Source organism: Dipodomys merriami, unplaced genomic scaffold (genome assembly GCF_024711535.1).
Source record: "Dipodomys merriami isolate MVZ:Mamm:240054 unplaced genomic scaffold, mDipMer1.0.p SCAF_13, whole genome shotgun sequence".
Taxonomy (NCBI): domain Eukaryota; kingdom Metazoa; phylum Chordata; class Mammalia; order Rodentia; family Heteromyidae; genus Dipodomys; species Dipodomys merriami.
This window is the reverse complement of record NW_027202604.1, coordinates 942,512-967,748: the sequence shown is the minus strand read 5'-3', so window position 1 is coordinate 967,748 and position 25,237 is coordinate 942,512. Positions and strand designations below refer to the sequence as shown.

Sequence of the window (25,237 nt, the reverse complement as noted above, 5' to 3'; positions counted from 1 at the left end):
ATGTGTAGCAGATAAATATATTTGCTTTCTGACCTAATTACAACTTCAGAAAATGTGATCAAAACTTAAGTCTCCTTGCACTCTAGGGAAAGAGAGAAACCCTGGTGACTTTTTTTTTTAAGGACTTTTTGTTTCTTTGCAGGAACAAAACACTGAAACAACCAGCTGCCTCCTTCAAAACATTTCTCCTGGGGATTATATAATGGAGGTATGTACAAGTGCAGGAAGTCTTATTTGTTCTGTAGAATGACATTTGTGAACAATTACTATTCTTTTGGTATCATACTGGGTTTTGAATTTGGCCTTGCACTTGCTGGCTAGTTATGCTACCACTCATACATACCACTTAAGCCATAAGCCATATACCCCTAGCCTTTCTGCCCTAGTTCTGTCTATCCTATCTATCTATCTATCTATCTATCTATCTATCTATCTATCTATCTATCTATCTATCTATCTATCTATCATCTATCTGTTTAATTAGCCTAAAGTAGTTATATAGAGGGGAGATTTCATTGTTACATTCCCATACATGTTTACAAAATATTCCAGTCAGTTTCACCCTCTTTATCATACTCTCCTCCCTACTTCCTGAAACAATTTCAGCAGGTTTTCTCTGTTTTCATAGCTGCAAACAATCTATTTTGGCTATATTCATCCTATTTCAATATTACTCTTTTTCTTTTTCCTTTCCCCATTCCTGTCTCTCTTAGTTATATTCAAAATTCTGTGTTTATTTGTATATAGAGTTATGTAAATGTCCATGTCCATGAACATTTATGCCTTTTAGGTATAACTCCCACAAATATCAGAGAAAATATATGATTTTTTTTTTTTTGGGTCCAGTCGTGGGCCTGAACTTTGGGCCTGGGCGCTGTCCCTCAGCTCTTCAGCTCAAGGCTAGTGCTCTACCACTTGAGCCCCAGCGCCACTTCCGGCTTTTTTCTTTCTGCTTATGTGGTGCTAAGGAATCAAACCCAGGGCCTCTGGCATGCAAGGCAAGCGCTCTACCACTGAGCCACCTTCCCAGCCCCCAAATATATGATGTTTTGTTCTTTGAGATTGTCTTGCCACACTCAGTATGATGTCCTCCAAGTATATCTAGTTCTCGGCAAGTGATATGATTTCATTTTTCTTTATTTGCCTTTTATTTTCTTTATTGCAATGTAATATTCCTGTATATATGAGTTATTTATTATTTGTTTGTTTGTTTTCTGTTTGGATTGTCTTCTTCTGAGGCTACGATTCCTTGAATATTTTTTGAAATGCTGCTTTAGAATTATGAATTATTTTAGTTTTTTTTCATGAAAGGTTTGTTTTTTCTTTTGTGCTTATCCTGGGACTTGAATTCAGGGCCTGGGCACTGTCTTTGAGCATTTTTGCTCAAACTAGAGCTCTATCAGTTGAGCCAAAATTACACTTTGTTTTTTGTCTTTTTTTAATACCTCACTTGTTGGGTCTTCATCTGTCCCACAAAAGACGGACGGGGTCCGATGAGAGGTAAGTGCTGCCGCTCACCTGTTCCCCAGCCTCCCTCAGCCCGGGAGACAATCAGATGCAGGAAATAATAATAATAATAATACCAAAATAATAAATAAATAATACAATGAAGAAAAGGCTTCAGACTGAGTATTTAAGAAATGGAACTATTCATTTTCAGGATTTTGGTTTGATTTTTTCAAGGGTTCCATCTCTTTATAGAATTATTCTCTTATATGTATTGCCTTTTTTTGTTCATTCAGCTGTTTGTATTATCTTGTTCATTTGATGTCTCTTGTTTATTCATTTCTCCAGTTCAAATTCTTTTTTAATTTGCCCAGTTTTTTTGAACATCTGTTTCTTTATTTCATTAACTATTCTTACTGTTGTTTTACATCATTTTTTGTTATTGTTGTTGTTTTTTGAGGGTTTCTTTGCTATTGTTTGTCTGTTTTTCTTCTCTCTTCTCCTAGATCTTTGGAGTTGTTGGAAATTTATTTGTGTATATGTATATGCCTATTCAACTCTTCCTTTACTTCCTACACTCCCTAACCCAATACAACATCAACTAAATTTTTCTCTATATATCTCACTCCTCCTTCTAATTAAACCCCACAAAGTTAGCTTGCGTCTTTTTCTACCCTATATAACCAAATACCTTGCAGTAGTCCAATAAGACGATCCTTCCCATCTCTTTCCTACTACCACCTTGATTAAGGAAGGCCTTCACAGAGCATGAAAATATACCTAGGAACATATATCCATCCCGAAAACTCAGAGTAATAGCACTAAGTTCATTAGAACTTACCATAAACATTAGGCCTTGGTTTCCTATCTGTAACAGCCTGTGAAACCCAGTTCCTCATCCCAAGTACAGAAGAGTCCCCCCCACACAGTGGTTCCAGCCCTGAATTGACTGAAACTGACTTTGTCAACTGAAAACCACCTTGCTACTCCATTCACCACCACCTAGACACCACCCATCTTAAGAAAGCTGTGTATAGAAATACACACCTCTCTCTCTCTCTCTCTCTCTCTCTCTCTCTCTCTCTCTCTCTCTCTCTCTCTCTCTCTCTCTCTCCTCTCCACAGCTTACTGGACCACATGAGGTCTTGATGACTTTTGCCTTGGCTGTCCTTAGCTTCTGTTCTCCCAGTTTCTACCTCCTGAGTAGCTAGGATTGTAGGCAACACTAAGATAAGCTTTGGAAGAGATATGCATTTGTATTTTTACATGGTTCTTTAAAAAAAATGTTTATACATGGGCCCGGCCTTGTGGTATATGCCTATACTTGGAAGATAGGGCTGCAGTTTGAGTCCAGACAGACAAAAACATTATTGAGACCCTATCTCAAAGAAGAAGCTGGGTGTATTGGCTTACTCCTGTACCCTCAGCTACATGGGTGGTATAGGTAGGAGGATCACAGTCTGATGCCAGCTTTGGCAAAAAGCAAGATTGTATCTGAAAAATGACTAAAGGAAAAAGGGCTGGAGGAATGGCTCAGGTGGTAGAGTACTTGAGTCCCTGGGTTAGAAACTTCACTACAGAAAAAATATGTTTATACATGATTAATGTTTTATCTTTTCATTAACTACTTCAAATAAGTATGTTTATATAACTATATAGTCTATGGGTATTATTTAAAATTATCCCATTATATTCCTTTAAATTACAAAGATATACTTTAAGATTATTGGTAGCTTTAAAAACGTTTTGTTTTAGCCAGTCGCTGGTGCATCACGCCTGTAATCCTACCTACTCAAGAGGCTGAGATCTGAGGATCACACAGTTCAAAGCCAGCCTGGCCAGGAAAGTCCATGAGACTATTATCTCCAATTAACCACTAGAAAATGGGAAGTGGTGCTGTGGTTCAAAGTGGTAGAGCACTAGCCTTGAGCTGAAGAGCTCAGGAATAGCGCCTAGGCCCCATGACCGAAAAATTTTCTTTGTTTTAGACCAGGAATTTTGGCTCACATCTGTAATCTTAGTATATAATAGCAGAGGCAGTAGGATGACAAGTTTGAGGTCAGCCTTAGCCATATAACATAACACTGTCTTAAAAAAAAACCCAAGGGAAGCCAGGTGCCAGTGCCTCACACCTGTAATCCTACCTTCTCAGGAGTCTGAGATCTGAGGATCTCAGTTTAAAGCCAACTCAGGCAGGAAAGTCCCTGAGACTGTTATTTCTAATTAGCCACAAAAGCTGGAAGTGGAGCTGTGATTCTAGTGGAAGGGGGCTAGTCTTGGGCAGTGCCCAAGCCCACAGTTCAAACTCCAGGACTGACCTCCCTCAAAATAGCTGGAAGTGAAGCTGTGGCTGAAGTGGTAGAGCACCAACCTTTAGCAAAAATAGCTAAGATCAGTGCCCAGACCCTGAGTTTAAGCCCCAGGACCTGCACCAAACAACAAGAGTTTGGAACATTGTTTAGCATATACAAGTCTGGATTTGATTCCCAGCACTGCCAAAACAAAAAAAAAGTTTGTTTAGTATTAAAACAGTGAAATAGCTGGGCATTGGTGACTCAGCCTATATCCTAGTTACTCAGGAGGCTGAGATGTAAGGATTGTGGTTCAGACCAGCCTGGGCAGGACAGTCTGTGAGATTCTTATCTCCAAGTGGAGCTGTGGCTCAAGTAATAGAGTGCTAGACTTGAGAAAAAATGCCCAGGGACAGTGAGTGCCCAAACCCTGATTTTAAGACCCAGGACTTAAAAAAAAAAGTAAAAAGAAATGAACAATTTGTCCATAGCTCCATTATTGAAATGCATGTCTTAACATTTTGGTAGAAACACCTAGTTCTTGCATTTTGCACTGGCATTCTGTGGGTTAGGATGGGTACATCTGAAAGTAATCATGAAGGTCCTCTAAAGTGTAGGCCTGGTTACCCTGGATCTTGCTGTGTAAACCAGGCTGGCCTCAAACTGAAACTTCCTGCTTCAGCTTCCTGTATGCTTGAATTACAGTGTGGATCACCATGCATAGCTGAAGTTCGTTTTGAGTTGGTAAAGTGGAGACAAATATGAGTAGACATGGTGGCTAGTGTTAGCATAGTGAGTGACTTACAGGCCCCACCAGCTCTCTTCCCATAGTCATTGTCCTTTCTTTTGTACCTATCCCTCACTGCCAGCTGATGGAAAAGTAAAATCAAGACTTTTCATAACTCAAGGCTTCACACTTGCTAGGCAGACCTTGTCCTGGTTGTGCCATATCTCCAGCTGTTTTTGCCCTGGAGAGCCTCACCTTTTGTTGGCCTAGAATATGATTTACCCATTTAAAATTCCTGTTGTATCTGGGATGACAAGTATGAACCTCCACATCCATCTGTTACTTGAGATGGGGTCTCATGAACATTTGTATCTGGTTGGTCTTACACTGTGATCCTCCTGATCTCCACTTCCTAAACATTTAGGCTTACAGGTATAACTTTAAAAAAATTTATAATAATAATATTATCACCTTCTATTTTGTAGCTGGTGGATGATACTAATATAACAAGAAAAGTGATGCATTATGCCTTAAAACCAGGTAAGAATTGTTAGGTTTTAACCACTGTAGACCCCAGGGTATCTGATCCTTTCAGTTTTCTATACTTCCTGCTTTACATAAACAAAACACAACTCAGGTACTCCCTCATAAATGAAGTTCCATCAAATCTGAATTTTTTCTTACCTTGGTGTTGATGCCTGAAAGGATCAAAGCCAGTGTGGTGTCTGTCAGCTAGACTAAATAAAAAAATCAGTTCTTCTTGGGGAAAACCATGTTGGGAAGAGAGGTTGCCTTAAGCAAAATTCTCAGCCTGAGGTATTTGCTGTCCCAGAAGACTGAACTGCTTAATTGCTTTCCATCATTCTTTAAAGAAAAACCACCAAATCCTTTTATAATCACCATTCTAGCTAGAGAAAGGTGGTTATGGGGTCCTAGAACCTGTTAGGTGGCTTAGATTGTTGTTATTTGCTTGAACCTGTTATACATCTGAAGCTTAACAATATTTGTTTTGAATTTCCCAGTGCATTCCCCATGGGCTGGGCCCATCAGAGCAGTGGCCATCACTGTGCCACTGGTGGTCATATCTGCGTTTGCAACGCTCTTCACTGTGATGTGCCGCAAGAAGCAACAAGGTATCTCTTTGTGTACTGTGTACCCCCTCTTCCCAAGAGGTAGGCAAGGGGTGGATGCCAACAGAAAGGTAGACTGTAGCACCTGGTTCCTCCAGCATCTGGGAAGCCTCATGCCTTCTAGTTTCTTCCTTGCTTACTATAGCTTTCAGAATTAAAACATGTTACTTAAAAGTCTCTGAAGATGGGCTGGGAAGGTGACTCAGTGATACAATGCTTGCCTTGCATGCATGAGACCCTGGGTTCAATTCCTCAGCACCAAATAAGTAGAAAAATCTGAAAGTGGCACTGTGCCTCAGGTGGTAGAGCACTAGCCTTGAGCTGAAGAGCTGAGGGACAGCGCCCAGGCCCAGAGTTCAAGCCCCATGACCGACCCCCCCCCAATGCACCCCCCTCCACACACACCCCCCCCCCGCAAAAAAAGTCTCTGAAGCCACTAAAAGGGCAGACATAACTAAATTCCCAAACTCAAGATGGTAAGTTCAAGGGCATAAGAGAGTGTAAGGTATGAACCACAATATAGTGAGGGCTTTCCAGGAGTCAGGTGTCACCTGACACTGGTGGCTTATACCTGTAATCCTAGGTACTTAGGAGGTTGAGATGTAAGGATGGCAGTTCAAAGCCAACCCAGGCAAGAAAGTCCATGAAACTCTTATCTCCAATGAACTTCCAAAACAAAGTTGGAAGTGGAGCTGTGGCTCAAGTGTAGAGTGCTAGCTTTGAGCACATAAAGCTCTAGGATAGTGTTCATGCCCTGAGTTCAAGCCCCAGAACTGACACACACACAAATACAAAAAAAAAAAAAAAAAGAATCAGGTGTCATATGAGAACTTTCTGGGACACTGGAGATTATCTATGTTGTTCTGGGTGGAGGTTACACACATGTGTACACTTAAGATTTATGTACTTTTGGGCTGCGAATGTGGCTTTGTGGTAGAGTGCTTAACTAGCATGCATGAAGCCCTGGGTTTTATTCCTCAGTACCACATGAACAGAAAAAGCTGGAAGTGGTGCTGTGGCTCAAGTGGTAGAGTGGTAGCCTTGAATACAGATAGGGGACAGTGCCCAGGCCCAGAGTTCAGGCCCACAACCGACAAAACAAAAACAAACAAACAAAAAAGATTTATGTACTTTTATCTGGGTATGATGGGGTACTACTGTGGTTCCAGGAACTTGGAGCCCAGGAATGAAGGTCAGCCTAAGCAATGGAGTTAGATACCATCTCAAATAAAAAAAGAAAAAAGAAAAGAAAGATTTCTATACTTTACCCTTATAAATTACATTCAATAAATGTTTTTCTAATTTTTTTTTTAAAGATCATCCATGTTGCAACAGCCAATTCTAGGTACTTCACTGACCAGAGCAGCCCTCGCAGCATTTCTTGTTTTGTCTAAGGTCAATTTCAAATTGAGAATTATTTTTGTATAATCCTAGCTACTCAGGAGGCTAAGATCTGAAGATCAAAGTTCAAAGCCAGCCCAGGCAGTTAGGTCTGTTTGACCCTTATCTCCCATTAATCGGCAAAAGTGGAGGTAGCCTCAAGTGGTAGAATGCTAGCCTGGAGCAAAAAAACAGCTAACGGAGCACACACTGGCTCTGACTCCGAGTTCAAGCCCAATAATTCTCTCTCTTTCTGCCTCGTCTGTCTGCCTGTCTGTCTGTCTCTTTCTTCCACGCACATAAAGAGAAAGAAAAGAATGATTTTGGGTTTTGTTTTTTTTTACTTTTTGATGCTTAGTTGCAGAAACTAGATGTACCATTCCTATGAATATTCCCAGGGGGTTGATGAATTGGGGACCAGGACTCTATATGGATATTACAACTGTTTGTTCCTGAAGTTATCACTGAATTCCAAGTCATAAGATAAAACGTTGCTCATAGCTATCGACCTTATCTTTTTCCCAATTTAGAAAATATATACTCACACTTAGATGAAGAGAGCTCTGAGTCCTCCACATACACTGCAGCACTCCCCAGGGAGAGGCTTCGGCCACGGCCCAAGGTCTTCCTCTGCTACTCCAGCAAAGATGGCCAGAATCACGTGAACGTCATCCAGTGCTTCGCCTACTTTCTCCAGGACTTCTGTGGCTGTGAGGTACAGAATCTAGTCTCTTCTCCCCCCACCTCCCTCCACACTCCCTGTTTATTGTCTTCTCCACTCCTCCAGGCCTGCTTCTGTGACACCTATTTGTGCGTGCGTGCGTGTGTGTGTGTGTGTGTGTGTGTGTGTGTGTGTGTGTGTGTGTGTGCGCGCGCGCACGCACTCTCGTGCCCATGCCCGTGTCCCTCCTGGGGCTTGAACTCAGGGGCTGGGCACTGTCACTGAGTTTTTCTTTTGGTTGGTCGTGGGGCTTGAACTCTGGGCCTGGGCACTATTTCTAAGCTCTTCAGCTCAAGGCGAGTGCTCTACCACTTTGAGCCACAGCACCACTTCCTACCTGGACTTTTTTGACCAAAGCTAGCACTCTTCCTCTTAAGCCACAATTCCACTTCTGGCTTTTTGGTGATTAATTGGAGATATGAGTCTCACAGACATTCCTGCTTGGGCTGGCTTCAAACCCAAATCCTCAGATTTCAGCTTCTTGAATAGCTAGGATTACAGGCATGAACTACTACTGGTACTGGGCAACACCTGCTATTAACTAGTGCTATACTTTGAAACTTAGGGCCAGTCTTTCATTCTTCTTTTCATCTGTTCATTACTAGCACCAAGTATTTCATAATACCTGGTTTTAACCTGGATACACTCCTGCTTGAAAATCTGGCAGCTGGCAGATAGTTTTGTGAGCATTAATAGTGCCAGTGGCTACTATGGCAACAGGCAACCAAGGTAGGAGCTATCACCCAAGACATCTTGGTATGTACACAAGAGAAGTTCCAGTGAACAGTCAGAGGGGAACAACAAGGAAGGACAGTTCTTTGAGGAAGGTTCAATTCCTTAAGAGAATTTTGCTGAGAAGGGGAATGGAGAAGATTGCCATTGGAAGGGATCTTGGGGACCAGGGAGAAATGTTTAACAAGGGCCTCTGTGAGGTTGTTAGGCCATTGACCAATATGACATCATGAAAAATGAGAGACCAGTAGTGTAGGAGAAAACTGTAGCTGGAAAGAACAGGAGGAAGGATGGGAAGAGTCCAGAAAACAGTAATATGTCATGTGCTTGTCATGTGCTTGAGTATCTGCTCTGATTTCTTCTTCTTCTTCCTCTTCCTCTTCCTCTTCTTCTTCTTCTTCTTCTTCTTCTTCTTCTTCTTCTTCTTCTTCTTCTTCTTCTTCTTCTTCCTCTTCCTTTTCCTCTTCCTCTTCTTCCTCTTCCTCTTCCTCCTCTTCCTCCTCCTCCTCTTCCTCCTCTTCCTCCTCCTCCTCCTCCTCCTCCTCCTCCTCCTCCTCCTCCTCCTTCTTCCTTCTTCCTTCTTCCTTCTTCTTCCTTCTTCCTTCTTCCTTCTTCTTCCTTCTTCCTTCTTCTTCCTTCTTCCTTCTTCTTCTTCTTCATTATTATTATTTTGGTTGGTCGTGGGGCTTGAACTCTGGGCTTGGGCACTGTCCCTGTGCTCTTCAGCTCAGGCAAGCGCTCTATCGCTTGAGCCACAGTGCCACTTCTGGTTTTCTAGTGGTTTATTGGAGATAAGAGTCTCATGGACTTTCCTGCCTGGGCTGGCTTTAAACTGCAATCCTCAAATCTCAGCCTCTTGAGTAGTTAGCGTTACAGGCGTGAGCCACCGGCGCCCACCCTTTACATTTTTTTTTATTGTAAAAATAATGTACAGAAGGGTTACAGTTACATGAGTAAGGTATTGAGTACATTTCCTATCAAGCATTGTTACCTCCTCCTTTTGTTTTTCGTTTACCATCCCTTCCCTCCCTACTTTCCCAACTCCTTCCTCCCCACCCCCAAAAGTTGTAAAGTTCGTTTTCAACATAGTCTTGTACATCTCATTGTTTCAATGGGTCAACCTGTATCCATATTTAAACATTTCGTTTTTTTCCCTTTCCTTCCCCAAATTAGGAAAGTGTATATACAAGTCACAGGGAAATACAGTGAAAACAGGATATCTGCTCTGATTTCTTAACCATACAAGTTAACTACTAGTATATAGCTTTTCAATAATGTGATTTTTAGAGTGAAGCCCAAAGTTATCAGGGAAGTCACACCCTGTTTCTTTTCTTTGGCAATATATGGGGGTAACTGCTTCTTAAAAATGCAGTATTTTTTGCACAGTATTTTCAGTTAGGAGTTATTTGTACTTTGAAATTATCCCATTGGCCTGTCTTTCAGACTTTTTCTGTGTGGAAAGATTGCCCTCTGGTGTAAATAAAGTGTATTTCCTACTGTGTGGAATGCCATAAACTTGACAGACCAGCACCTACCAGAAATCAACTGCAAGCTAACTGGTGGCACAGTACTGTCTTCAGATACTAGAGACATATGTAGTATATTTCTTCCCTAGTCTTTTTCTCTGTAAGTGAACTCAAACATACAATATTATACTTTGGGCATATTGAAATGATGTTTTTCTGTCTCCTAATAATTTTATATACTGTTAGCAGTTCTATATATACTGCAGTTTTAAATACATGATTCCTAATATTGGTTTACTGTAACTGAGGTACTCTGAATTGTTAAACTTCTCGGTAGTTCAATATTGTCCCATTTCTGATTATTTCCCAAAGAGAAATGCCTGGAAGTGGAATTAATCAAAGGTAGGAATAGTTTTTGTTTTGGAGCCAGTCCTGGGGCATGAACTCAGGGCCTGAGCCCTGTCCCTGAGCTTCTTTTTCCTCAAGGCCAGTGTTGTACTACTTGAGCTTTACCACAGCACTATTTCTGGTCCCTTCTCTGTAGTTTATTGGAGATAAGTGTCTCACAGAATTTCCTGTTAATACTGATTTGGAGCTGCAATCCTCAGATCCAGCCTCCTGAGTAGTTAGGATTACCGGTATGAGCCACCATGCCAGGCTGGAAGAATAGTTTTTAAATGCTTGACATATATACCCAGTTAGCACAAAATAAAGGAAGTATAAGGCCAAGTCATGGTGCTTATTATATCTGTATTGCTGGTTACTCAGGAGGCTGTGATCTGAGAATCATAGTTCAAAGCCATCCTGGTCAAGAAAGTCTGGGAGAGGGCTGGGAAGGTGGCTCAGTGGTAGAGCTCTTGCCTTGCATGCCTGAGGCCCTGGGTTCGATTCCTCAGCACCACATAAGCAAAAGGAAAAAGCCGGAAGTGGCGCTGTGGCTCAAGTGGTAGAGCACTAGCCTTGAGCTGAAAAGCACAGGGACAGCACCCAGGCCCAGAGTTCAGGCCCCACGACCGGACCCCCTACCCCCCCCCCCAAAAAAAAAAAAAAAAGTCTGGGAGAGACCTATTTCCAACTAACCATCAAAAAGCCAGAAGTAGAGCTGTGGCTTAGGGGTAGAGTGTCAGCCTTGAGAGAGAAAGCTGAAGGGCAGCACCTAGGCCCCTAGTTCAAATCCTAATACTGGTGCGTGCACACATATACACACACACACAGAAAGAAAAAATAAAAGGATTCAGAGTTATTTTCAACAAGTAGATAGGTTTGGGGGCTTTCCTTGGTTAACATCTTAGAGCAGAAGAGAACAAGTCATTTCAGAATACCTTTCCCTTATAATTTGCTGTGTCTTAGGGGCCATATTTGATCATAACCATTGGGAATTAGTTGTTTTTTTTTGTTTTTTTGCCAGTCCTGGGGCTTGAACTCAGAGCCTTAGCACCATCCTTGAGTTTCCTTTTGCTCAAGGCTAGCATTCTACCACTTGAGCCACAGCACCACTTCTAGCTTTTTTTTTTTTCTTTCTTTTGTTTATATTGTGCTGAGGAATTGAATCCAGGGCTTTGTTTTGTGTATGCTAGGCAAGCAGTCTACCACTAAGCCACATTCCCAGCCCCGGGGAATTAGTTTTTTGTTTTGTTTTGTTTTTTGTTGGTCATGGGGCCTGAACTCTGGGCCTGGGCACTGTCCCTCAGTTCTTCAGCTCAAGGCTAGCGCTCTACCACTTGAGCCATGGCACCACTTCCAGCTTTTTCTGCTTATGTGGTGCTGAGGAATCGAACCCAGGGCCTCATGCATGCAAGGCAAGCACTCTACTACTGAGCCACCTTCCCAGCTGGGAATTAGTTTTTGAACACCAACAGAATTGCCAGGAAAATTAGATCAAAATGTTCTGAGAAGATGATACCCACTGAGAGGCCATATGTGCCATCAAAAAAAAAAAAAAAATCAGGCTCTTCCTCAATCCCAAAGGACAAATAAGGTCTTCTTGCTCACAAGCATTGTATAGATGCCACACTGTAGATCTTTATGAAGCAGGTACTGGTAATTCCAGAGTGAGTTAATATTCATATGACCAGATTATCTATATCTAGTTAATTGCCCTCTTCTCTAGTATTCACCAACTATCTGACCCTGGATCTGTGAAAGTGGCCAGAGGCCAGTCACACTCTAGATGTGAATCACTATCACCTAGACGTGTATTCTAGAACACTTTGAAGTCGTTCATCTATACCTTTTTCTTACAGCTTATTAGTCTTCTCTCTAAAGATTTCTCCTTCTACCTGGCAGCTTCAATTCATATGCACGCAGTTCCCTTCTGTTATTACCCTGTAGTTTCCTGAAGAGTATTTTCTGTAGTAACTTAAATTGCTAAAAGTTCGGTGCTTCTGATTCCTCACTTTTCGAGCAGCAGTAGTGATGGTACTCATGATGAAATGAGTTGATGAATAGCAAACTCTTGCAGAGGGTGAGGTATTATGACCCTCAACACAGAATCTTAACTGTTTCTCCACTTACTTGGTAACCTAGAGCCTACAGATAACACTGCTCATAATATTAGTTAAGGGGCAGATGATAGGACCTCCTCTATCATTTACAACTTATTCCTACATTCTTCTCCCTAATATCAGAGTAAGTTGCTTTTTTTATCCTTTCCAGGTGGCTCTGGACCTTTGGGAAGACTTCAGCCTTTGTAGGGAAGGGCAGAAAGAATGGGTCCTTCAGAAGATCCAGGAGTCCCAGTTCATCATTGTGGTGTGTTCCAAAGGCATGAAGTACTTTGTGGACAAGAGAAACTACAAACACAGAGGAAGCAGCCGAAGCTCGGGGAAAGGGGAGCTCTTCCTAGTGGCCATGTCCGCTATTGTGGAAAAGCTCCACCAGGCCAAGCAGAGTCCGTCCACAGCACTCAGCAAAGTCATCGCTGTCTACTTTGATTACTCCTGTGAAGGGGACGTCCCCTGCGTCCTGGACCCGAGCTCCAAGTACAAACTCATGGACAACCTTCCCCAGCTCTGCTCCCACCTGCACTCCGCAGATCCCCGCCTCCCGGAGCCGGGCTCACATCCAGGGCACGGAAGTAGAAGGAACTACTTCCGGAGCAAGTCAGGCCGCTCTCTGTACGTTGCCATTTGCAACATGCACCGGTTTATGGATGAGGAGCCTGACTGGTTGGAGAAGCAGCTAGTACCCCTCCCTCTTCCTTCGCTGTGCCGCCGGGAGCCAGTTCTGGAGAAGTTTGACTCGGGCCTAGTTCTAAATGATGTCGTCTTCAGACCTGGACGGGAGAGCGATTTCGGCTTGAAGGTCAAGGTGGCTGCCCCGGGGGCCGCTGCGCCCGCGGACCCGGAGAGCCAGGCCACGGGCCTGGACGGGGAGGCCGAGGCCGGGGCCGGGGCCGCCTGCGATGGCGGCTGTGCCCTCTCACCCCTGCTGCATGCTGTGAAGGCCGGCAGCACCTCGGACATGCCACGGGACTCGGGCATCTATGACTCCTCCGTGCCCTCGTCTGAGCTGTCTCTGCCTCTAATGGAGGGACTCTCTTCAGACCAGACAGAGACGTCTTCCCTGACTGAGAGCGTGTCCTCCTCCTCAGGCCTGGGTAAGGTGCAGGGGAGTCAGGGTGTTTCTGATAGAGGCCACACAACCTTTGGCCAGACTTAAGGACATCAGAATTTGTGTGTGTGTGTGTGTGTGTGTGTGTGTGTGTGTGTGTGTGTGTGTGTGTGTGTGTGTGTGTGTGTGTGTGTGTGTGTGTGTGTGTGTGTGTGTGTGTGTGTGTGTGTGTGTGTGTGTGTGTGTGTGTGTTTAATCCGATGCCTGCGAACTCAGTATCTGAAGCTTGGTTTCGCTTGTTGGCCAATGCTTTTATGACCTGAGCCCCTCCTTCAACCCCAAGGGTTGGTTCTTCTTCTTTCTTCTTTTCTCTATTTTGTTTGCTGTGCACCTTGAACTTGGGGCCTGGGCGCTGTCCCTGAGCTTTCTTGCTCAAGGCTAGCACTCTGCCACTTGAGCCACAGTGCCACTTTCAGTTTTCAAGTAGTTAATTGGAGATAAGAAACTCATGGCCTTTCTTGCCAGGGCTGGGTTCGAACTGAGATCCTCAGATCTCAGCCCTCTGATTAGTTAAGATTACAGGCATGAGCCATGGGCACCAGGCTTCTTCTCTGTCATTTCTTCTTTCCGTTTCCCTCCCTCCTTCCTTCTCTTCTTCCCTTCCTCCCTCCTTCCATTAGTATTTCTAGTTTTTGTTTCTGCTTACCTTATTGGGAAGTGAAACCTGATGGAAAGTAATACTAATGATCAAGTTCTTTGTAATTCTGTTTCTGCAACTTGTTTGATAGTTTTGATTCACCTTCTGGTAATGAAGATTTTCACTTATTTGAGCTCCTGTGGTGAGCCACCCAATTCCTGCTAGGGGTATTATAGAATGTTTAATGTGTAAGCTTTCTGAACCCCAAAAACATTGGAATACAAAAACACATGGGGTGCCAAGGGAGCTTTGGATACTTTTCTATGCAGTAATATTTACTGCCCTCCAATCTCCTTTGTCTTTATTTTGTTTTATCTGTCTATCTATCTATCTATCTATCTATCTATCTATCTATCTATCTATCTTCTATCTATCCATCTTTCTGTTTTTTGGTTAGTCATGGGGCTTGAACTCTGAGCTTGGGCACTGTCCCTGAGCTCTTCGGCTCAAAGTGAGCTCGCTACCTCTTGAGCCACAGCGCCACTTCCTCCTTTGTCTTTATGACTACATATACAGAGCCTGAGGTCCATGGGTGTAGTATTCTTTCTATCCTAGGTCAACACAGGGCCCCAGGTAGGAGGGCTTAGTAGGAGAGCCCACTTCTCCCAGGAGCCCCAGCAGGATACCATCCCAGAAACTAGTAGAGTTACATGCAAACCTTTGGCCCTCAGGAAAGGTGTCTTCCTCAGCTGAGGGAACTAATCTGTTAAGAGAATAAGACTGCCACATCTTGAGCTGGTTGAGATGTCTGCTTCATTTGTACTAAGACTATTGCTCAGATGTTCTGGCATGAGTATCAGAACCTGTGAAATGTAATGATTGTGTGATTCTTCCCTTTCTTCTCTCCTTAGGTGAGGAAGATCCTCCTACTCTTCCTTCCAAGCTTCTTACCTCTGGGGTATGCAAAGCAGAACTTGGTTGCTACAGCTACACTGATGAACTCCACACAGTTGCTCCATTGTAATGAAGTGGAAGAGTCTAAGCATTGCCACTTTAGCTGCCGCCCTCTCTCTGGTTCCCCAGCTCATCTCTGTGGTTGCATGGCCTATTTGGAGTGGAGGGCTCATACAAGGATATTCTGGCCAGTACTTGCTCCCCTCTGCCCTACTCTTCTACCACATATCTTGAAAAAGGCTTCCTACAGAGCTCTGAAAATCATGTCTATAAATAAGATCTGACAACAACTTAATATGTTAAGTCAGTTTTTGGATCAAAGCCTATTCTAGGAGGTAGCAAGGAAGGTAAAGAGAAACAGGAAGGTACTTGTATGGATCATTCCAACTTCATCGAGCTCTTGCAAATTTTGCAATACTTTTAACGTCATTACAGCATCAGAAATTGAACTAGTCTGCTGGAATCTGTCTTATTGAAGACGATGTTCCCATTTGGTTTTAATGTGGAAGCTACAGTGCCATGAATCAAGAGCCAAAAAGTAACAATATCCACTTAATTCTATAATATCCAGAATATATCCAGAGTATTACTAGGTGACATGACTAGTCAAGATCTGGATTTCGTGATCATTCCACTTGAAATGGGTTTGCCAACCTGCGGAAGATGCCAGAACCTCTCAGCTAGACTTGAGTAGCCATTATATGGAGCTGCCTACCAAGTTTTCCTGGGTTATATTTACTGTGTTGTAGCTCTTATGATAGTGTCTAGAAATTTAAGAAACTCACCCAGCTGGGCTATTTTCTTGGATGTTATAGAACAGGCTTCAGCTGGCCTTCTAGTCTTAAAGCTGTGTCATGAGCATTAGGGATAAATTCACTGAAATAACTGTGGGGAGGTGGTGGCCAGTTAGTCTGCTGACTGTTTTTGACCAATGACAAACCTCTTTTTAAGAAGGTAGAAAAGAGGGGACTGTCAAAAAAGTAAGTGTTCTACTTTTTGTTGTTGGTTGTGGAGCTTGAACTCAGGGCAGGGGCGCTATCCCTGATCTTCTTTGCTCAAGGCTAGCACTCTTACCACTTTGAGCCACAGCTCCACTTCTCGTTTTCTAGTGGTTAATTGGACTTAAGAGTCTCACAGACTTTCCTGCCCAGGCTGGCTTCAGACCACAATCCTCAGTCAGATCTCAGCCTCCTGAGTAGCTAAGATTATAGGCATGAGCCATAAGTGCCCAGCCTAAATGTTCTATTTTTATGAATAACTTTTCTACAGAATTTGTTTCCAAAGGGAAAACTTCATGTTCACATACTGTGTGTTGTTAGCATGGGTGTAATGATGTCTTAGTCTTTGTGGAAATCCCTGTCATTGTCATCCCCTAGAATACCTGGGTCTGAGCATCTTTTTCCATTTTTTTTCCCCCTATGGGTGCTGGCTTTTGGCAGCTTGTTTCCTGGGCATTCAGCCTAGGACTGTGGTTTTTGCTCCTTCATCAGACAAGATCAACAGGAAAGATCCTGAGGAAGATCCAAGGTGGGCTGTGAGGCAAAGTAATTTCTGGCTTTCCCTTCCCGCACATGCTGATCTGGTGAGGAAGAGAGGTTTGGGCTTTGTGCAGGAAAGTGAATATTTTGAATGCAAATATCTTCCCTCTCTGTTCTGAGAAGGCAGCTGCCAGCTTCTTGGGAGGACGTGCTTGTTTGTTCTCTGGCATCAAGTTTCCTGCAGCTGCTCTGAGGGAAAGACAGTGAGCTGTAACATTATCTCCCTGTAAAACTAAGCAAGCATCCCTGGAGAGGAAAGTTGTTCCCTGTTGTCACTATGGAATCTAAGAGGAGCATAGAGCTCCTGTCTTCACAGACTGCCCTGAGTTCAATCCCGAGCATACGTTCTGTGGGGGAGATTGGTGGACCCAGATTGCTAAAGGATGAAAATTCACTTGGAACATTATCAGGGATTTTTTTAAAAACTGAGGCTAAGACTTGTTGAGCCACTTTTAGGGTAGATACTTGGCTGCATGTGAAATGAGGCATTTCTGAGAAATGCATAGATGACCAGGAGGGAGAGCAGCTTACTATAGAACTCACTTGCTATGAAAATGGCAGGGAAAAAGAATATGCTAGTCCAAATATCATGATGTTTTAGTTTGAGTGTAGGGTTTGAGTACTAATACTAATGTTTCTAATACACAAACTTAAACTTTGACATGTAAAGTAATGAAATTAAGTATGATTTTTTGATTAAGAATAAGCTGGTATGTCGTAATGAAGGTAAGCATCATTAGTGTCTTTTTTCCCCGTCTTGCCACATCATGCTAGGACTGGGAATAAGTTGTCTTACAGCTAAGTAAAAACAGAGCTGCATTTTTGGTCTCATAAATTGTCCCAGACAATAGAAATGAGAAGATAGACTTTTAAAAAGATTCTTCTAAGTCAGAGGCTTTTTGGTGCTTCAGAAATAGCAGTAGGTTAGAGAAACCATCTGAGAGAAAGACCTTGATCTGAGGTGAGAATTTTATGGATAACTTAGATGATGTCCCTGGGAAAGAAATCAGGGATGAGCAGAGTTTCAGGAAACCAAAAAGGCTGAAAATAGAGACCTAGTTGTATACCTCAATTTACCAGTGGCCCACAGGAAGAAGGATTTGGTATCCAATTCAGACACCTTTACTTGGGAGAGTGTACAGGTTGGTGAGAGTCCATGTAGGATGAAAAATTAGCTACCCTATCTCATTGGACTCTGTCCATGTCAGCGTAGAAGCTCCTCCAGAGGACCAAAAGTAAGTCCTTTAAAATACATTGATCTCAGAAAGAATCAGAAATCATTCCAGTGTAAGCTCAAGTATTTGGGTAGGAACCCAACCAGGTACTACAATATTTTGAGCCAAAAGTAAGATTGGGTCTTAAAGTTAGAATATGGAAGTTTTGGTTGACACATAAACACTAATTGGAAGTAGCCCCAGGTTAGAAGTTTTGTATGTATATAAAAAGGTCTTTTTTAAATGACATTATTGGAATTAGTGTACATTAACTTACATTTATATTTAAGTTCATGTATGTTTGTCAGAGTTCAGTCTTGCTACTATATAACTACAGTTTTTTGTATGTGTTTTTTAACAGTCTTAGTCTCAGGTACCCTGAAATAGACAGGAAGACTATCCCTCCAAAAATGTGAGGATACAGGATTTTTAGAGCTATTTTTCAGCATTTTTTTTCTTTAAAAGAAAAGGAGGGGGGAGCTAACTCCTGAAGGAAAAAAAAAAGGTCTATCTCCTGAAAAAAAACAACAACAAAACATGCAGTCCCTGGGGACCTCAACACTAGATTGACTTTCTCAGGAAGAGAGAAATCACTGTTTCTTTATTTGAGAAAGGTGGGCAATGCCAATGTGAAGATTACTATTGTTGGTTCCTATTGTTGAAGATTACTGACCTTGTTTATCAGATCCTTTGATTTCTTGGCAGGCACTCTTGAGCCCAGGTATAAGAAAAATAGCTGGGCTGGGAAGGTGGCTCAGTGGTAGAGCGCTTGCACCTTGCATGCCTGAGGCCCTGGGTTCAATTCCTCAGCACCACATAAGCAAAAAGAAAAAAGCCGGAAGTGGCGCTGTGGCTCAAGTGGTAGAGTCTGAGCCTTGAGCTGAAGAGCTGAGGGACAGCGCCCAGGCCCAGAGTTCAGGCCCCACGACTGGACTCAAAAAAAAAAAAAGAAAAGAAAAATAGCTGTGTGAAGGGTAATGGAGGACAAACCTTCTCACTGTTTAGACAGTAGGTCATGGTAAAGACTATGGCAAACTGAAGATCTTTCCAACCTACAAAGGGTAGCTCCTCCAATCATATGTGCCCATGCAGTATTTTCTGTTCTCATTTTTCAAGAGAACATGAAAAACTGATTAAGTATTGACAACTAAACTTTTTTTTTTTTTTTTTTTTTTTTTTGCTATTCCTGGAGCTTGAACTCAGGACCTGACCATTGTCCCTGAGCTTCTTTTGCTTGAGGCTACCACTTTACCACTTGAGCTGCAGCACTACTTCTGGCTTTTTTTGTTTATGTGGTACTGAGGAATCGAACACCCAGGGCTTCATGCATGCTAGGCAAGCACTCTTAACACTAAGCCACATTCCCAGCCCATTCTAGAGTGAACTCAAGACCAACAGAATACATAAGTGAATCTAATTTGGCCCACTGGCTGCCAGTTTGTGACCTGTACTTTGTAAGATATGAAATAAAAGCCATCCATAGTAATGACACGTCAGGTGCCACTAGAAGATGCTGTTGAAACATCTCTTCAAAGAAATTTGATCTGATTCTGAATGTATTTAAATGTTTTGAATGCTTCTTTTTTTTTTTTTTTGTCTATTGTGGGGCTTGCACTCAGGGCCTTGGTGCTGTCCTTGAGCACCTTTGCTCAAGGCTAGTGCTATACCACTTGAGCCACAGCTCCACTTCTGGCTTTTTTTTGTGATTAGTTATAGAGTTTCTTGGATGTTTTTGCCCCAGATGGCTTCAAACTGTGATCCTCAGATTTCAGCTTCCTGAGTAGCTAGGATTACAGGCATGAGCCACCAGCACCATGCTGCTTCTTTACATTTCATAATACCATTTTTTTCCTCAAGGTTTTAGTAAGGATTTATTTTAGTATAACAAGGTTAAATTAGGGAGAAGTGGTAAAAGAGAAAGTATACTTTCTGAGCTGGGGAAATACTCTTGGTTATGTTAGTCTAGCAACCCCCAATTATTAGACAATTTAGTTAAGATGAGTGAGCCCACCCAAAACACAGGTAACCTTCAGGACTTCCTTTTGCCAGATCAGGTTTGCATTCTTTGTCTTTACCTATCCACAATGAGTTCCCAGATTTTTACCATTTCAAAGGAGAAGGCAGATTTGGGTAGTACTCACATATCTCCTGATTTTGTAACTTAATATTTAAAAGGAGTGGTGAGAGATGAGCTTTATCTGCCTTTCAGTTTACTTCCTGGTTTGAATTTTTGAGTCTGGCGCTTTTAACATGTATTAAAAATAATATAATTTCCCTGACTCTTCATCTATCTACCATACCTCATTTCTTCCCAAAGTGACTTTAGCCCCTTTTAATCTTAAAAGGGATACAGAGAATTGACAGTCCACTTTTTACTGAGTAGACTGTTGGCCTTGCTTGGAAGAGGGAGCCAAAGGGTTTCCCTATATAATTTAGAAGATGACATGAGACGTTTATTTAGTTGGCAAAAAATTCAGCTGGGGGCTGGGAAGGTGGCTCAGTGGTAGAGCGCTTGCCTTGCATGCCTGAGGCCCTGGGTTCGATTCCTCGGCACCACATAAGCAAAAAGAAAAAAGCCGGAAGTGGCGCTGTAGCTCAAGTGGTAGAGCGCTAGCCTTGAGCTGAAGAGCTGAGGGACAGCGCCCATGCCCAGAGTTCAGGCCCCACGACCAGACCCTCCCCCCCCCCAAAAAAAAAAAATTCAGTTGAGAGGCTGCCATGATCAAGACCAGAAGATGCTCAGACTCATCACATCCAAGTTATTTTTTGTTGTTGTGGGGCTTTAACTCAGGTCCTGGACACTATCCCTGAGCTTTCTCACTCAAGGCTAGCACTCTACCACTTTGAGCCACAGCTCCATCCTGGTTTTCTGGTGGTTAAGGAGATAAGAGTGTCACAGACTTTTCTGCCCAGGTTGGGTTTGAACTGTGATCCTCAGATCTCAGCTTCCTCAGTAGCTAGGATTATAGGCATGAGCCACTGGCATCCAGCTCAAGTTATTCTTTTAACTAAAAAAGAAGCTAAAGAGTGGGTTGCCAGTAGTTCATGCCCATAATCCTAGTACTTGGGAATAAGGATCATGGTTCTAAGCCAGCCTCACCAGAGGAATCCAGTAGACTATTACCTCTAGTTAACCTGCAAAAAATTGGAACTGGAAGTATAAAGTAGTAGAGCACCAGCTGTGAATGGAAAATGCAAAGTACACACACAAAAGTCAAAGAGATACTAGTGAAAATTAAACTATATTTCGTGTATATATAGTCAGTAGGCCTTTTTTTCCTATAGGAGTCATCAAACACTAAGAGATTGTAAGGTCTATAGGCATAATATATTGAAAATATCTGCTATACACAAGGTTGAATGCATTTAATTACAGAAGATGAATGGGCATCTCATAAATAAAAATCCAAATGCCTTATAAAACCCACAGAGGGGCTGTCCTGTCTTTTTAGCTAAAGTTATCTTAAAACAGTTCTCTTCCTCTTGCTTACAAAAGAGATCTAAGTATGAGATGATGTTAAAATTTAAATTTCCACCTTTGGGCCATTTTTCCTTTCCTCCAACTGATACTGGGGTCAAGCAATATTACAGTCTTCAGATTATCAGTATCAAAGTATTCCTTGTGCCTAAAGCTACAGCCTAGATGGATTCCACTGTGCATCCCAATCATCTGAAGAAAGAAGCCAAGCAGCAGTTCTATGAAAGGGGGTGTAGAACCTCTGTTATTAACACCAGAGGATTAGCAACTCTGGGGAAAGGGTGGAATTCCTATTGCTAACCTGGATCTAGGGATATGGACAGTTTAACTATGGGGGTCTCCTTTATCTTCTACATGGTAGGTGCCTCAGGTGCTAACATCGAGGAGGAGGTCTCATTGTGTTGCTCCACACACCAGAGTTTCCGTTTTCTGCTTTGAGACCCAGGACATATCTGAGTTATTTGGAAGGCTGGGAAAATTAGTGCCAAGATATGACTGCTGCAGAACTTCTTTCCTTTCTCTTTTTCCTTGTCCATCCCTGCTTCTGTTCCTCCCCATGGCCTGGGAGAGGAGACAGTTGCCACTCTTGCTAACAGATTTAGAGACAGAAAAGTTCTAAAGCTAACCAACTTTCCATAGCTCAGGAGATTTGGCTACTAGCTCAGCCTTGCCAATTTCTGCCGCAGTTCCCCAGTTACCATGAAAATAACATGTCCTTGCAATCCATTCATGAAAAGCATTTCAGGGTGTCTCATAAAAAGGAACTTCACAAGATGAAAGGTTTAGCAAGGATCTATTACAGGGTTAAAGTAGGAAGAAATAGAAAAAGAACCTAACAATTCCTGCTCCCTATTCAGGAAATGAGAGTTAAAGACTCATAATATTAAGAACATTTTTTAAAATTATAATTAAATAAAAAAAATGCATGATGCTTGGGATGATTTCATTTAAACTCCACAACCCACAGGGTCTTACTGATATGTAATTTTATTTTTCTTACTGATATGTAATTTTATTTTTAGGTGGTGTCCAATTCTGAGTTTGTATCAATACTTTTTCTTTTGGGGGTGGGGGTGGGGGTGGGGTCCAGTCATGGGGCCTGAACTCTGGGCCTGGGCGCTGTCCCACAGCTCTTCAGCTCAAGGCTAGTGCTCTACCACTTGAGCCACAGCGCCACTTCCGGCTTTTTTTTTCTTTTTGCTTATGTGGTGCTGAGGAATTGAACCCAGGGCCTCATGCCACAGAGCCACCTTCCCAGCCCCTGTATCAATACTTATTTAGAGAAACAGACATTTGGGGGACTTAGGCAGAGAATCTCCCAGTGTGCTTTTCAGACCAGGTTATCTTCTGTTTTAAATGATCTATGATTTGACTGTTTTTGGAGGTTTCAGAGAGATGATGAAAGCAATGTTTTTCCTGATGTTGAGATAGCTGGAGTCTTGTGGGTGTTGGGTCACCCTTGCCACTTACTTAGACAGCATGAAAGTAAACCAAGGGAAATCTGACTGTATGCCAATAGCATTGATTCTGTTTTCAGAATTCATGGGTTAAAGCTTAGAAAAGGAGAAAAAGCTTAGACCATCTAACATGTTTATTTCCAGGCATCATGACAAGCTGTGCCTGAATTATTCTAGATAAACAGATGTGGATGATAGTCCTGATTTTCAGTGGAGAGTCTAAAACCTATCCTGTTGATCAGATAGTTCTTTGTACGTCTTCCTTGCAGAAATTCAAGCCAGCTTTTGTTTAGGGTGTAGTGGAGAAAGAACAGCTGGTCACTTTCCCTGCATTTGAAAGTCACAGTGAAATCTTCCTCCTGGTGTTTTTGCTTCAGTGGTAAATAATCCACCCACTTTAGCCATTCTTCACAGCTTTTCTCCAGGGTTTCATATTCCTCACTATTCTGTTTCTCAGCTTCACACTGGTTTAGTCACCCAAATAGAATATGGAGGCCTTATTTACATCGGTGCCTTGTAATATAGCCAAGCTCAGGGATCATTAAGGAAAATTTGTATGTGCCCGTATCCTCTCTCAATGAAAATTATAATGACACTTTTAAAAACTGGTATATCACTTACATTCACTCTTGGTTATTTTTCCTTTTCACTATCTTGGTGATAGTCCTTTTTCCTGTTGTGGTTTATTTTCTATCCTGATAGCAAAACACTTGGTGCTTATTCTTGATGTGTTTTAGCATCATTTGAGGATGCTCTTCAAGATGAGCTCTTCTGAGTAGCAGCTACCCCACACTTTCAATTTGAGGTTCTATTTTTTTACCCATCTCCAGATTTGCTATTATTTTGTTACAATATTATTATTAGGTTTCAGTTTAAGCACTGGAGAGGTGATGTCAGCATTTGCCAAATACCACCTCCTATTGCTGTTGGGAGTTCATTTGCAAGCACATTTCAATCCCTAGGGAGAATCCTTTAGAAGTTTGGCTAGTTGTGTCTTGTTCTTTGGTTCTCCAAATTCAGCTAAAACCACAGATACCTCAAGGGACTTTTCCATGTTCCCAATGGCTAAAGCTGAGGCTATCGCTTGACCAGGCTTTGTGTTTCCTATCAGAATCTGACAGAAGCAATCTATTCCTTGTGTATCTATTCATCATATAAAATGTCAGTCAAGAGGAATCAGAGGAGCAGCTTTCTGTTTGTTGACGTGGTTGGAAATGGCTGCTTCGATTTGACATTGGATACTAACATGCTCATCCATTATTTTAAAGTATTTTTATTCTCAAGTGAAAAGCATGGTAAGTCGGTACAGCAGCAAAAATCTCTGTCAAAACCAAATATATTCATTTACAGAGCAACTTTGATTTTTATATTGGTTCATTTCTTTTTTTCCTTTCACTGTGGAAGCTCCTTATTCCTATGTCCAGAGGCCTATGGAAAAGCAATTACTGATGTCATTATTTTTGTCTCGTTTTTAAGTCTGTCCTCTGTGGATTGGGAGAGATACTGAGCACTCACAGACTGTAGCAGTGTGTTTTATTTTTACATTGAAAATGTTAATGACACGTCTGATTTGCATAGAACTCTGTAAATAGGTGCTAGTAGACCACAACTGACACTTGCAACATGTGTTTGTTAGAATTTCTGCATTCAATAAAATGTTTTAAGACTGTAGTGGCTCATTATTTTAGAACATCTGTTGTGTTCCCTACTTACGTGTAAGGCTTGTGGCATGCTTTCAAAGGGTTCTGCTTCAGGAAGAGGAGATGAAGGTGACCTATACCTGTTGTACTTTAGACAGGAGTAACCCATTGACCTAGACCATTTCCCTTGTCCTCTGGTGGGCAGCGACCTCATAGCACAATTACTTGAACAGAGAAGAAATGTGGCTCCCAGAATAAACGAACTTTCTTTTCAGATTTCAAAACAAAACAAAACCACCCTGAAATTTTGGAACCACTCACAAGTCAGAAGAAAAGATGCCTGTTAATTGTTCTAGTGAACCTTGCTTTACATATCATTCTACATTCACAGCTATTTTCCCCCGCCTCCAGTCCTGGGGCTTGAACTCAGGCCTGTCCCTGAGCTTTTGGGCTTAAGACTAGCACTCTACCAGTTAAGCCACAGCTCCACTTCTGTCATTTTTTTCATTTTAATAGTGTCTTGGAAATCTTACCATTCTTGTTTTATAGGTAAGAAATCTGAGGCTCTTGCTCACGAGTTCACAGATGGCTAGTGGCAGAGTCCATCTAGATTTCACATGTGTCTGCTGAGTATAGGCCTAGCCATCCATCTAGAGGTGAATGTTGGGGAGTGTTGAAAAGCAACAGCGTTAGGCACAGGTGACTCACACCTATAATCCTACCTACTCAGGAAGCTGAAATCTGAGGCTCATGGATTAAAGTCAGCTGCAGCATACAAATCGGTGAATTCTTATCTCCAATGAACCACCAAAAAGCCAGTGTGTATAGCTCAAATGCTCAGCCCTGAGCATAAATGCCAAAGCAGAATAGAAGG

The 25,237-nt window shown here is 42.2% G+C and overlaps 1 protein-coding gene and 1 long non-coding RNA gene across 2 annotated transcripts in view; one reads left to right on the top strand and one right to left on the bottom strand.

The window, feature by feature from the left end:
* Positions 1 to 7,666, bottom strand: part of LOC138824603 (uncharacterized) — a 33,589-nt gene extending 25,923 nt beyond the window's left edge. The window contains exon 1 of the long non-coding RNA XR_011371140.1: positions 7,520 to 7,666. This is a non-coding gene — a long non-coding RNA (uncharacterized lncRNA). The remainder of the gene's footprint in view (positions 1 to 7,519) is intronic.
* Positions 1 to 22,299, top strand: part of Il17rd (interleukin 17 receptor D) — a 90,910-nt gene extending 68,611 nt beyond the window's left edge. Inside the window, exons 8-13 of the mRNA XM_070018477.1 lie at positions 143 to 208; positions 4,950 to 5,004; positions 5,487 to 5,597; positions 7,505 to 7,689; positions 12,549 to 13,491; positions 14,994 to 22,299. Coding sequence (XP_069874578.1) covers positions 143 to 208; positions 4,950 to 5,004; positions 5,487 to 5,597; positions 7,505 to 7,689; positions 12,549 to 13,491; positions 14,994 to 15,106 — 1,473 coding nt within the window. The 3' untranslated portion in view covers positions 15,107 to 22,299. The remainder of the gene's footprint in view (positions 1 to 142; positions 209 to 4,949; positions 5,005 to 5,486; positions 5,598 to 7,504; positions 7,690 to 12,548; positions 13,492 to 14,993) is intronic.
* Positions 22,300 to 25,237: the final 2,938 nt, after the last annotated feature.